General features: G+C 42.7%; 1 protein-coding gene across 1 annotated transcript; it reads left to right on the top strand.

Moving 5' to 3' along the window:
* Positions 1–4977: 4977 nt before the first annotated feature.
* fmc1 (formation of mitochondrial complex V assembly factor 1 homolog) lies at positions 4978–10565 on the top strand. Its single transcript, XM_041863651.1, has 2 exons — positions 4978–5145; positions 10089–10565. Exons 1-2 carry the CDS (start codon positions 5017–5019, stop codon positions 10290–10292), a joined length of 333 nt encoding a protein of 110 aa, XP_041719585.1. The 5' UTR covers positions 4978–5016; the 3' UTR covers positions 10293–10565.
* The last annotated feature ends 4514 nt before the right edge of the window (positions 10566–15079 follow it).

The following is a 15079-nucleotide window of genomic DNA, read 5'->3' as shown; positions in this document are numbered from 1 at the left end:
TACAGGTAACGAGTGGAGGACAGAGGAGCCTCTTAAAGAAAAAGTTACAGGTCTGTGAGAGCCAAAAATCTTGCTTGTTTGTAGGTGACCAAATACTTATTTTTCACCATAATTTGCAAATAAATTCATTAAAAATCCTACAATGTGATTTTCTGGAGAAAAAAATTCTCAATTTGTCTGTCATAGTTGACGTGTACCTATGATGAAAATAACAGGCCTCTCTCATCTTTTTAAGTGGGAGAACTTGCACAATTGGTGGCTGACTAAATACTTTTTTCCCCCACTGTAACTCTGTGTTGTTGTTTTTATCGCACTGCTTTGCTTTATCTTGGCCAGGTCGCAGTTGTAAATGAGAACTTGTTCTCAACTGGCTTACCTGGTTAAATAAAGGTGAAATTAAGAAATTAAGAAATTAATTTAGATTTCATGTAATGGACATACACAAAACAGTCCAAATTGGTGAAGTGAAATGAAAAAATAAAAATTCAAAAAAATAAATAACGTAAAAGTGGTGCATGCATATGTATTCACCCCCTTTGCTATGAAGCCCCTAAATAAGATCTGGTGCAACCAATTACCTTCAGAAGTCACATAATTAGTTAAATAAAGTCCACCTGTGTGCCTAAAGTCCACCACCAAGCAAGCGGCACCATGAAGACCAAGGAACTCTCCAAACAGGTCAGGGACAAAGTTGTGGAGAAGTACAGATCAGGGTTGGGTTATAAAAAAAAATCTGAAACTTTGAATATCCCACGGAGCACCATTAAATCCATGATTAAAAAATGGAAAGAATATGGCACCACAACAAACCTGCCAAGAGAGGGCCGCCCACCAAAACTCACGGACTAGGCAAGGAGGGCATTAATCAGAGAGGAAACAAAGAGACAAAGATAACCCTGAAGGAGCTGCAAAGCTCCACAGCGGAGATTGGAGTATCTGTCCATAGGACCACTTTAAGCCGTACACTCCACAAGCTGGGCTTTACGGAAGAGTGGCCAGAAAAAAGCCATTGCTTAAAGAAAAAAATAAGCAAACACGTTTGGTGTTCGCCAAAAGCCATGTGGGAGACTCCCCAAACACATGAAAGAAGGTACTCTGGTCAGATGAGACTAAAATTGAGCTTTTTGGCCATCAAGGAAAACGCTATGTCTGGCGCAAACCCAACACCTCTCATCGCCCAGAGAATACCATCCCCACAGTGAAGCATGGTGGTGGCAGCATCATGCTGTGGGGATGTTTTTCATTTGCAGGGACTGGGAAACTTGTCAGAATTGAAGGAATGATGGATGGCGCTAAATACAGGGAAATTCTTGAGGGAAACCTGTTTCAGTCTTCCATAGATTTGAGACTGGGACGGAGGTTCACCTTCCAGCAGGACAATGACCCTAAGCATACTGCTAAAGCAACACTCGAGTGGTTTAAGGGGAACCATTTAAATGTCTTGGGATGGCCTAGTCAAATCCCAGACCTCAATCCAATTGAGAATCTGTGGTATGACTTAAAGATTGCTGTACACCAGCGGAACCCATCCAACTTGAAGGAGCTGGAGCAGTTTTGCCTTGAAGAATGGGCAAAAATCCCAGTGGTTAGATGTTCCAAGCTTATAGAGACATACCCCAAGAGACTTGCAGCTGTAATTGCTGCAAAAGGTGGCTCTACAAAGTATTGACTTTGGGGGGGTGAATAGTTATGCACGCTCAAGTTTTATGTTTTGTTGTCTTATTTCTTGTTTGTTTCACAATAAAAAATATTTTGCATCTTCAAAGTGGTAGGTAGGTATGTTGTGTAAATCAAATGATACAAACCCCCAAAAAAACCTGTGGTCCTCTGTAGCTCAGCTGGTAGAGCACGGCGCTTGTAACGCCAAGGTAGTGGGTTCGATCCCCGGGACCACCCATACACAAAAAAATGTATGCACGCATGACTGTAAGTCGCTTTGGATAAAAGCGTCTGCTAAATGGCATATTATTATTATTATTATAAAACAATTTTAATTCCAGGTTGTAAGACAACAAAATAGGAAAAATGCCAGGGGGGGTGAATAAAATAACATGAAAAACAACCACTTTTTGTGCAGTATTAATTTACCATCCTTACAAACCACTTAATGTAAATGTACATTACTGTATTGTACATAGGCTGGTCATCTAGGTTTGGTACCTGTAGACTTTCCATCACCATGAAGAAAAACAATGCACAATACAGTAATTGAGTACATTGAGACATCAAGTGGTTTGTGATGATGTGGCTCAGTTGGTAGAGCATGGCGCTTGCAACGCTAGAGTTGTGGGTTTGATTCCCACGGGGGACCAGTATGAAAAAGTAGGAAAATGTATGCACTCACTACTGTAGGTTGCTCTGGACAAGAGTGTCTAGTAAAAGGAATGAATAGACCATTTCAGTTAACACATAGACATAAGTTGCATTTGTAAAGTATTTCAAGAAATTGGAAAACAGACAGTATATCAAGCAAGCTTTTTATATTCAACAAGTATTACCAGATTAACTGTTTTGTACAGATAATTGTCAGACTCAAATACAAATACATTAAATGTCTTCAAAAATCACAAAAGTAGTGTACTGGGCCTTTACTAGTCCTGAATTAGCGGAACAATATAGGCCCCCCAAACTACTTCCCGGGGCTATGCTGGTGGCGGTGGTGTAATGATGTGGGGAACGTTTTCCTGGCACACGTTTGGTACTTTGATACCAATTGAGCAACGTTTGAACCCATTCCAGGGAGCCCGGTCCTTCACAAAGAAAAGAGAATGGCTCCGGAGGGGATGGCTGCAGTTTTACGGGCTCCTGACCAATTGTGCTTTTTTGTGGGGGGTTTTGCGTTGTTTTAAACGATTACTCACATTGAACTGGACAAGGATTTTTTCTTTAATGAGTCTGCGGCGAAGGATATACTGCTCCTCCCGGACCAGGCCCAAATCCCAGTCATTCGTATGAAGAGGAGACAAGACTGTAACTACCAATTGGATACCACGAAATAAGGGAGAAAAAAGGGGTAAAAAAAAAAATAATACAATAATAATAATAATAATAATAATAAATAATAATAAAAAATAAGCTCTCTCTCACCCTCCATTTGGCAAATCTGACCATAACTCTGTCCTCCTGATTCCTGCTTATAAGCAAAAACTCAAACAGGAAGTGACGCGCGCAAAATGGAAGTGTTCCAATGAAGTGGATGCTAAACTACAGGACTGTTTCACTAGCACAGACTAGAATATGTTCTGGGATTCATCCGATGGCATTGAGGAGTATACCACATCAGTCACCGGCTTCATTAATAAGTGCATCGATATGGATTACAGCCAACATCCGCACTGAGCTAAAGGCTAGAGCTGCCGCTTTCAAGGAGCGGGACACTAATCCGGACACTTAAAAGAAATCCCGCTACGCCCTCTGACGAACCATCAAACAGGCAAAGTGTCAATACAGGACTAAGATCGAATCCTACTACACTGGCTCTGACACTTGTTGGATGTGGCAGGGCTTGCAAACTATCACGGATTACAAAGGGAAACCCAGACGCAAGCTGCCCAGTGATGCGAGCCTACCAAAAGAGCTCAACGCTTCTATGCTCGCTTTGAGGCAAGCAACACTGAACCATCCATGATAGCACCAGCTGTTCCGGATGACTGTGTGATCACGCTCTCCATAGCCGATGTGAGTAAGACCTTTAAACAGGTTAACATTCACAAGGCCGCAGGGCACAACAATGCCTATTCCCCCTCAGGAGGCTGAAAAGATTTGGCATGGGTCCTCAGATCCTCAAAAAGTTCTACAGCTGAACCATCGAGAGCATCCTGACTAGTTGCATCACCGCTTGGTATGGCAATTGCTTCTATACCAGGCGGTGTCAGAGGAAGGCCCTAAAAACTGTCAAAGACTCCAGCCAACCAAGTCATAGACCAACCAAGTCATCTTTGCTACCGCACGGCAAGTGGTACCGGAGCGCCAAGTCTGGGACCAAAAGGCTCCTTAACATCTTCTACCCCCAAGCCATAAGACTGCTGAACAGTTAATCAAATGACTACCTGGACTATTTGCAATGACTCCGTTATTTTAATATTTATTCATATTTTTTTTGCACTGACTCTCTTGCACAGGCTCGATGTACACTCACTGGACTCTAACCACACACTCGCACATACTACACTGACACTCCAACAAAACATACACACACACACATTCCTTCACACTCTTCACATACACTGCTGCTACTCTCTGTTTATTATCTATGCATAGTAACTTTAACCATACCTACATGTACATATTACCTAAATTACCTCGACTAACCCCTACCTCTGCACATTGACTTGGTACCGGTAACCCTCGTATATAGCCTCGTTATTTTTATTTTATTGTGTTACTATTTTCCTATAGTTTATTTAGCACATTTTCCTACTTACTTTTTTGAAACTCTGCATTGTTGGTAAAGGGCTTGTAAGTAGGCATTTCACAGTAAGGTCTACATCTGTTGTATTCTGTTGCATTTGACTCCCGAGTGGTGGGTGCTAGCTGTGCCACGAGAGATCCTGGTTCGACTCCAGGCTCTGTCGCAGCCGGCTGCGACCGGGAGACCCATGGGCGGCGCACAATTAGTCCAGCGTCGTCCAAGGTAGGGGAGGGTTTGGCCGGAAGGGATGTGGGTTCGTTTCCCACGGGGGGCCAGTATGTAAAAAATTAAAAATACATGTATGCATCCACTAACTGTAAGTTGCTCTGGATAAGAGCGTCTGCTAAATGACTAAAATGTAAATACATTTGATTTGACACATTGAATCCATGCCCCGAATAATTCCGGCATTTCTGGTCCGACCCGGTACTAGATGGGTGTACCTAATCAACTGGCCACTGTAATATATTTTGAATGAGTTATCGACATTGCAATGTTTTGAAATGTGGCCTTTTATTTTGAAGGTTTTCATTATTATTGTACGAAAGTTACGTCATTATTTGTGCTCCTGGTAGTAGGTGCGCACCCTAACCAGCCAGTCCAACATGGCGGCGTTGTCTTCACCTCTCCGCCTTTGCCGAGGGATCCTGAGGGAGATACGAGCGATTAAAGGACCGGAATACAAACAATCTCTGGCATACAATTATGTTTTAGATCAATTCCGTAAAAACCAGGTAAGTGATGTTGTTGATGAGTAAATTAGGTTAGCTAGCTACAACTTTAATGGAACCACGACATCTATCCACCATGACGTAACGTAAGCTAATGTAGCTAGCTAGATTGCCGTGGTTAAAAATATGTTAGCGACCCCAGCCACAATTTAGCTATCCGGGAAAGCGTTAACTTCAAGAATAAGTCGCATTGGGGGCTTTGTTATGGTACTAACTAGCTAAGTTACAGTGATTAGCTAACGTGGCAGCACCAGGTTAGTATCATTGACCCTAACGTTACTAGTAGCTGGCTAACCAAGCCAAGGTGACCGTGGCGTGACGAGCCTGTGTGTCTAACGTTAACATTAGTGCACATTACATTAGTGCTACTTTTCCTCCGATGCACTATTATTAGGCCTAGATATTGCAGGACTACCGGCATGACGATTATAAATAGCCATTGGCAATGTTCATTTGCTGCAGCAGTGCAGAAATGTGCAGTGATTCTCAACAAGGGGGCCTCACTGAGGCCCTCAGACGCTTCAGAGAGCTTTGAGGGTCTCTGAAAAGGCAGGGATACAACAAGGTAACAAATTGAAAATGACAGCAGGCCAAAGTATTACACATTTAATTGAATGTCTGTTTGACAGGCATTGGCATATTGTGAGTGTCAGTGAATATGGTCTGATGTTGGGGGGATTACTGGATTTTTTTGCAAACGTGGGCCTGGGAAGACAATCTAATCATAGCATTCCTTTCTTCTTGGAAAATGTGTTACCAACCATTCAAACTCATAAACTTAACAAATGTAGGCTACATTCAAACATTGGCCAAGAATACTAGGCTAAATCGTCGACCATAGTCCAACCATGAGATAGAACACGATCCTCTCTTCATACAGTAGGCTATATTCACCCTGACCCCACCGACTACATCCCCTTTAGTTAGTAGAGTATACAACGTAATAAAGCAGCAGGATAGGTAATAGTAGCATCAGCTATGTGGTGAGTATGAAAGTCTGTGTGTGGCGTCAGTATGAGTGCGTGTGTGTTGGGATGTCAGTGTAAGTATGTGTTAGTGTGTGGGTAGAGTCAGTGCAAGAGAGTTAATGCAAAAAAGGGTCAATGCAGGTAGTCCAGGTTGCCATTTCATTATCTATTTAGAAGTCTTATGGCTTGGCGGTAGAAGCTGTTCAGGATCCTGTTGGTTCCAAGACTCTGTTATCATATAGTCTTATGATTTGAATACTTAAAAATATACAGTGTCCAACAACTGCTCCCCGGGCGCCGATGACATTGATTAAGGCAGCCTCATGCACCTCTCTGATTCAGAGTGGTTGGGTTAAATGCGGGAGACACATTTCGGTTGAATGCATTAATTTGTGCAACTGACTAGGTATCCCCTTTCCCTTAGAAAGTCTACACCCCCTTGAACTTTTTTCACATTTTACTGCCTTAAAATTAAATCTAAAAAGGGATTATTTATTTTTCTACAGCTCTAACAACCTACTCCTCATTTTCAAAGTGAAAGAAAGTTATAGAAAATTTTTCTAATCAAGAAAAAAATATAAATTGGATAAGTCTCCAACCCCCTGAGTCAATACTTGGTGTAATCACCTTGGACAGCTGTGAATCATTTGGAATAAGATTCTACCAACTCTTCGGGTTACATACACTCAGTTGCTAGTTTATTATGTAAACCACTCTGTTCACGAAAATGGTTAGCTCCTAGAGACAGTGAGTCACGTGGCCATGGGTTGCTATATAAAGCATTCAGTTACTGTTCGATTGAACGTTAGAATGGGCAAAACGAGTGACCTAAGCGACTTTGAGCGTGGTATGATCGTCGGTGCCAGGTGCATCGGTTCCAGTATCTCAGAAACGACTGGCCTCCTGGGCTTTTCACGCATGACAGTGTCTAGGGTTTACCGAGAATGGTGCGACAAACTAAAAACATCCTGTGGGCAAAAACAGCTCGTTGATGAGAGCGGTTGAAGGAGAATGGCAAGAATCGTGCAAGCAAACAGGCGGGCCACAAACAGGGAAATAACGGTGCAGTACAACATTGGTGTGCAGAATCTACACAACCTACTCCTCATTTTCACGGATGGGCTATTGCAGCAGACGACCACACCGGGTTCCACTCCTATCGGCTTAAAACAAGAAGAAGTGGCTCCATTGGGCACGCGATCACCAACACTGGACTATTGAGGAGTGGTAAAACATTGCCTGGTCTGACTAATCCCAGTTCCTGTTGCGTCATGCTGATGGCAGTCAGGATTTGGCGCAAGCATCATGAGTCCATGGGCCCCATCCTGCCTGGTGTCAGTGGTACAGGCTGGTGTTGGTGGTGTAATTGTGTGGGGAATGTTTTCCTGGCACACATTAGGTACCTTGATCAAATCAAATGTTATTTGTCACATACACGTGTTTAGCAGATGTTATTGCGGGTGTAGCGAAATGCTTGTGCTTCTAGCTCCGACAGTGCAGTAATATCTAACAAGTAATATCTAACAATTTCACAACATATACCCAATACACACAAATCTAAGTAAGGAATGGAATTTAAGAATATATACATATATGGACAAGCAATGACAGAGCTGCATGGACTAAGATACAGTAGAATATTATAGAATACAGTATATACATATGAGATGAGTAATGCAAGATATGTAAACATTATTAAAGTGACTAGTGTTCCATTTCTTAAAGTGGCCAGTTATTGTAATTGGCAGCAGCAGCCTCTAATGTGCTAGTGATGGCTATTTAACAGTCTGATGGCCTTGAGATAGAAGCAGTTTTTCATTCTCACGGTCCCAGCTTTGATGCACATATACTGACCTCGCCTTCTGGATGATAGCGGGGTGAACAGGCAGTGGCTCGGGTGGTTGATGTCCTTGATGATCTTTTTGGCCTTCCTGTGACATCGGGTGCTGTAGGTGTCCTGGAGGGTGGGTAGTTTGACCCCGGTAATGTGTTCAGCAGACCCTGCCACCCTCTGGAGAGCCCTGCAGTTGCGGGCGGTGCAGTTGCCGTAACAGGCGGTGATACAGCCCGACAGGATGCTCTCAATTGTGCATCTGTAAAAGTTTGTGAGGGTTTTAGGTGCCAAGCCAAATTTCTTCAGCCTCCTGAGGTTGAAGAGGCTCTGTTGTGCCTTCTTCACCACACTGTCTGCGTGGGTGGACCATTTCAGTTTGTCAGTGATGTGTACACCAAGGAACTGGAAGCTTTCCACCTTCTCCGCTGCGGTCCCGTCGATGTGGATAGGGGGGTGCACCCTCTTGCTGTTTCCTGAAGTCCACGATCATCTCCTTTGTTTTGTTGATGTTGAGTGAGAGGTTATTTACCAATTCAGCAACGTTTAAACACCATAGTGTATCTGAACATTGATGGACAGCAATATTCAAACCTTTTCTCTGTTATTCAAGCAAATTCAAGTCAGGACTGAGACTAGACCACTCAGGAACACTCCACGTCTTGGAAAGCCATTCTGGTGTGACTTCCACATTAGAAATCGTGTAATTGACTTGCTGAAAAATATAACTCTATCCCAGGGTTTGGTTTTCAGAAAACTGAAAACTGTTTTCCTATAACTTTTTACCTGGGCTGTGCTCCTTTAATATTTATTTTGATCCTAACAAACTCCCTAGTCCCTGCCGATGACAAGCATACCATAACATGATGCTGCCACCACAATACTTGAAAATAGAGAGGGTTTCATTCGTGTTTTTAATTTAGGCCCCCAAAAATAATTTGCCATGTTGTGTCGCAGTATTACTTAACAGCCTTGTTGCAAACAGAATGGGTGATTTGGAGTGGATATTTTTTTAACAGATTTTTTTCACTTTGTCATACAGGCCAGTAATATGGAGTGAATGCAATGCCGTTAATCCCTTTTTATATTCTTTTTTAAAATAAAAAACTACAGGTTTGTGTCAAATCCAATACAACACGAGTGAAACCCTCTCTATTTTCAAGTATTGTGGTGGCAGCCTCATGTTATGGGTATGCTTGTCACCGGCAGGGACTGGGAAGTTTGTTAGGATCAAAATAAATATTAAAGGAGCACAACCCAGGTAAAAAGCTACAGAAAAACCCACCTCAGTCTTCTGAAAACCTAACCCTGGGATAGGGTTATATTTTTCAGTGGGACAAATACACATGTTAATGCAAATGACACACCAGAATGGCTTTCAGAAGTGGTTGATCCCCTGTAGCTCAGTTGGTAGAGCATGGCGCTTGCAACGCCAGGGTTGTGGGTTCGTTTCCCACGGGGGGCCAGAATGAAAATGTATGCACTCACTAACTGTAAGTCGCTCTGGATAAGAGTGTCTGCTAAATGACTAAAATGTAAATGTTGATTGTTCCTGAAGGGTCCAGTCTCAGTCCTGACTTGTCTCTGATTTTTTTTTAAAGCAGATTTAAGATTTTAAATATTGCTGTCCATCAATGATTCACAACCAAATTTACTGAGCTTGAGAAATGTTGATTAAAAACTATGGATATGCAGTATGTTGCCTTAAGAGTTGTGCAAAGTTGGTAGAATCTTAATGAAAATGATTCACAGCTGTAATGTTTGCCAAAGATGCTTCCACCAAGTATTAACTCTGGGGTGTAAAGACACGCAATCAAGACATCTTGTATTTGTTGATTAATTTGGAAAATGTTCTATAACTTTCTTTCACTTTGAAATTGTGCAGTACTGTAGGTTGAATAGGGGAAAAAATCTAATTGAATCCCTTTTTAGATTTTATATTAAGGCATCAAAATGTGAAGACCGTGCAAGGGGTGTTTAGACTTTCACTAGGCACTTTATATTTATTTAGTAAATGTATCATATCTATTTGCAAGTGTACTTGCTGCATAAATTCACCTTCAAGATGGCAACGTTAGTCCTCTGTTAGTGTCATTGTTATGAATGCCTTATACATGCTTTTTATCTTAATTCTGCCCATTTTTTAGATCACCGGGGAGAGATATTGTCGTGCCCAGGAGGAGGCCCTCCATGCTTCGCACAGCTACCTCTGTCTGCTCACCTCCACCCGGCAACACTTGGCTCTCTACGACATCTACCATGGGAAAGGGCAGCGTGACACAGAGGAGATGGCGGGAATTGTGGGGCTCAGGCTGCCCACCCAGCCTGGAGGGAAGGGCTGGGAGAAGTGAGAGAAGGGAAGGGAGAAGACGCTCATACCACACCAAAGGGTTGTAATCATCACACTGGACCTAATGCTATTTTACAAAACAGAGGAAGATATGAAGGCTGCGATGAACAAGGACTGTGAATTGTGATTATACAAGGGAGGATCAAAGCTATTAGAAATATGAGATTCCCAGCTCTCCCTACCACTCCATGTCTGTCTGGAAACAATGGCTGTAATTAAAATCTTTGTAAATACAATGGGACAAATTTTGCCAATTAAAGTATTAATCACTGTTTTATCGGGTCACCATGACATCTCACTTTTCTTGCAATCCATATGCTGCTAGTGCCTGTTAATAATCTACTAATAAACCATAACCAATTCAATCTAATGCCATACAAAATTAAATAATGATATCCCTTTCGACCTCTAAATTCAGTAAGGTTTACTTGGAGCAAGGTATGATGTTCAGGTAAAGCACTCATACTCGGCAGATAAAACCCATGAGAACTAATTCAGTCATATGTATATTTTTGAGGATATCAGGTAATTAAAATTCCTGCTTAATTAAAAGATCAAGCATTACAAAGAGGGTATGTTATGTCAGATGGATGTGAACTCATTGCGTGGCCTTTGATCTTTTACATTTTATGTTCTTCACTTCCTTTGGCCAGTGGATTAAACAGAATGCAAAGACCAGCCACCAGCGAAATAAAGGAAAGGTCTTAGATAATGCTAGGGCATGCAACATACATAAGGGAAGTATAACAAGATGCTTTATTTTGTCTCTTAGGTAGGCGTTTATAAGAGTAGAGTATTACCAGCACAATGGAAAACAGAAGATAGGAGTTTTGTTGCTTTGTATTAGCCGATTAATTTGTTTCATTATTGTGTCAATGGCGAACTGGCATTTCTACCAACTCCACTAAATTTCTCTGTTGGCTTTTGCCGTATATTTTTTTAATATTTTTTTTTTATTTCATTTCACCTTTATTTAACCAGGTAAGCCAGTTGAGAACAAGTTCTCATTTACAACTGCGACCTGGCCAAGATAAAGCAAAGCAGTGCGATTAAAAACAACAACAACACAGAGTTACATACGGAATAAACAAAACGTACAGTCAATAACACAATAGAAAATCTATATATAGTGTGTGAATGTAGTAAGTTATGGAGGTAAGGCAATAAATAGGCCATAGTGCAAAATAATTACAATTTAGTATTAACACTGGAGTGATAGATGTGCAGAAGATGATGTGCAAATAGAGATACTGGGGTGCAAATGAGCAAAATAAATAACAATGTAAATAATATGGGGGTGAGGTAGTTGGGTGGGCTAATTACAGATGGGCTGTGTACAGGTGCAGTGATCGGTAAGCTGCTTTGACAACTGATGCTTAAAGTTAGTGAGGGAGATAAGTGTCTCCAGCTTCAGAGATTTTTGCAACTCGTTCCAGTCATTTGCAGCAGAGAACTGGAAGGAATGGCGGCCAAAGGAGGTGTTGACTTTGGGGATGGCATTTAAATTTTAGTCATTTAGCAGACGCTCTTATCCAGAGCGACATACATTTTTTTTTCATACTGGCCCACCGTGGGAATCGAACCCACAACCCTGGCGTTGCAAACGCCATGCTCTACCAACTGAGCTACACGGGACCATTGATAGAAAAAAAATGATAGCAGGGGTAGGAAGTCCGGGGGACAGGGGGAGCAGGTAATAATTTATACATATTTACAACTGTAACAATGATAAATGTCCATTGTTGTGGGGGAAGGGTCCAGGGGGTCGGCGGCAGTGGAGTGGCCGAACCAACCTGTGTGATGCAGCCCGACAATATGCTCTCGATGGTGCTCCTGTAGAACACTGATGGCCCTCGGGGACAGGCCGAATTTCTTCAGCCTCCTGAGGTTGAAGAGTCGCTGTCCTGACTTCTTCACCACGACCAGTGAGATATACCTGCAGGAACGCATACTACGGGTGGGTGCTGCTATGGTTACCAATGATCTAAGATAAGGCGGGGATTTGCCTAGAAGTGATTTATAGATGACCTGGAGCCAGTGGGTTTGGCAATGAATATGTAGTGACAGCCAGCCAACGAGAGCGTACAGGTCACAATGGTGGGTAGTACAGTGAGGGAAAAAAGTATTTGATCCTCTGCTGATTTTGTACGTTTGCCCACTGACAAAGACATGATCAGTCTATAATTGTAATGGTAGGTTTATTTGAACAGTGAGAGACAGAATAACACAAGAAAAATCCAGAAAAACGCATGTCAAAAAATGTTATTAATTGATTTGCATTTTAATGAGGGAAATAAGTATTTGACCCCCTCTCAATCAGAAAGATTTCTGGCTCCCAGGTGTATTTTATACAGATAACGAGCTGAGATTAGGAGCACACTCTTAAAGGGAGTGCTCCTAATCTCAGTTTGTTACCTGTATAAAAGACACCTGTCCACAGAAGCAATCAATCAATCAGATTCCAAACTCTCCACCATGGCCAAGACCAAAGAGCTCTCCAAGGATGTCAGGGACAAGCTTGTAGACCTACACAAGGCTGGAATGGGCTACAAGACCATTGCCAAGCAGCTTGGTGAGAAGGTGACAACAGTTGGTGCGATTATTCGCAAAATGGAAACAAAAACAAAATAACTGTCAATCTCCCTCGGCCTGGGGCTCCATGCAAGATCTCACCTCGTGGAATTGCAATTATCATGAGAACGGTGAGGAATCAGCCCAGAACTACACGGGAGGATCTTGTCAATGATCTCAAGGCAGCTGGGACCATAGTCACCAAGAAAACAATTGGTAACACACTACGCCGCGAAGGACTGAAATCCTGCAACGCCCGCAAAGTCCCCCTGCTCAAGAAAGCACATATACAGACCCGTCTGAACTTTGCCAATGAACATCTGAATGATTCAGAGGAGAACTGGGTGAAATTGTTGTGGTCAGATGAGACCAAAATCGAGCTCTTTGCCATCAACTCAACTCGCCGTGTTTGGAGGAGGAGGAATACTGCCTATGACCCCAAGAACACCATCCCCACCGTCAAACATGGAGGTGGAAACATTATGCTTTGGGGTGTTTTTCTGCTAAGGGGACAGGACAACTTCACCGCATCAAAGGGACGATGGACGGGGCCATGTACCGTCAAATCTTGCCCTCAGCCAGGGCATTGAAAATGGGTCGTGGATAGGTATTCCAGCATGACAATGACCCAAAACACACGGCCAAGGCAACAAAGGAGTGGCTCAAAAAGAAGCACATTAAGGTCCTGGAGTGGCCTAGCCAGTCTCCAGACCTTAATCCCATAGAAAATCTGTGGAGGGAGCTGAAGGTTCGAGTTGCCAAATGTCAGCCTCAAAACCTTAATGACTTGGAGAAGATCTGCAAAGAGGAGTGGGACAAAATCCCTGCTGAGATGTGTGCAAACCAGGTGGCCAACTACAAGAAACGTCTGACCTCTGTGATTGCCAACAAGGGTTTTGCCACCAAGTACTAAGTCATGTTTTGCAGAGGGGTCAAATACTTATTTCCCTCATTAAAATGCAAATCAATTTATAACATTTTTTACATGCATTTTTCTGGATTTTTTTGTTGTTATTCTGTCTCTCACTGTTCAAATAAACCTACCATTAAAATTATAGACTGATCATGTCTTTGTCAGTGGGCAAACGTACAAAATCAGCAGGGGATCAAATACTTTTTTCCCTCACTGTATATGGGGCTTTGGTGACAAAACGGATGGCACTGTGATAGACTACATCCAATTTGCTGAGTAGAGTGTTGGAAGTTATTTTGTAAATGACATCGCCGAAGTCAAGGATCAGTAGGATAGTCCTTTTTACGAGGGCATGTTTAGAGCATGAGTGAAGGAGGCTTTGTTGCGAAATAGGAAACTGATTCTAGATTTAACTTTGGATTGGAGATGCTTAATGTGAGTCTGGAAGGAGAGTTTACGGTCTAACCAGACACCTAGGTATTTGTAGTTGTCCACATATTCTAAGTCAGACCCGCCGAGAGTAGTGATTCTAGTCGGGCGGGCGGGTGCAAGCAGCGTTCGATTGAAGAGCATGCATTTAGTTTTACCAACGTTTAAGAGCAGTTGGACATCATTGATATACACAGAGAATAGAGTCGGCCCGAGAATTGAACCCTGTGGCACCCCCATAGAGACTGCCAGAGGTCCAGACAACAGGCCCTCCGATTTGACACATTGAACTCTATCTGAGAAGTAGTTGGTGAACCAGGCGAGGCAGTCATTTGAGAAACCAAGGCTATTTAGTCTGCCAATAAGAATGCGGTGATTGACAGAGTCAAAAGCCTTGGCCAGGTCGATGAAGACGGCTGCACAGTACTGTCTTTTATCGATCGCGGTTATTATATCGTTTAGGACCTTGAACGTGGCTGAGATCCACCCATGACCAGCTCGGAAACCAGATTGCATAGCGGAGAAGGTACGGTGGGATTCGAAATGGTCAGTGATCTGTTTGTTAACTTGGCTTTCAAATACTTTCGAAAGGCAGGGCAGGATGTATATAGGTCTGTAACTGTTTGGATCTAGAGTGTCACCCCCTTTGAAGAGGGGGATGACCGCGGCAGCTTTCCAATATCTGGGGATCTCAGACGATACGAAAGAGAGGTTGAACAGGCTAGTAATAGGGGTTGAGACAATTTCGGCAGCTAATTTTAGAAAGAAAGGGTCCAGATTGTCTAGCCCAGCTGATTTGCAGGGGTCCAGATTTAGCAGCTCTTTCAGGACATCAGCTATCTGAATTTGGGTGAAGGAGAAGCTGGGGGGGGGGC

The sequence above is a fragment of the Coregonus clupeaformis genome, unplaced genomic scaffold (genome assembly GCF_020615455.1).
Source record: "Coregonus clupeaformis isolate EN_2021a unplaced genomic scaffold, ASM2061545v1 scaf0400, whole genome shotgun sequence".
Lineage (NCBI taxonomy): Eukaryota > Metazoa > Chordata > Actinopteri > Salmoniformes > Salmonidae > Coregonus > Coregonus clupeaformis.
The sequence above is the reverse complement of the archived record's forward strand: the minus strand, read 5'-3'. Positions and strand labels throughout refer to the sequence as shown.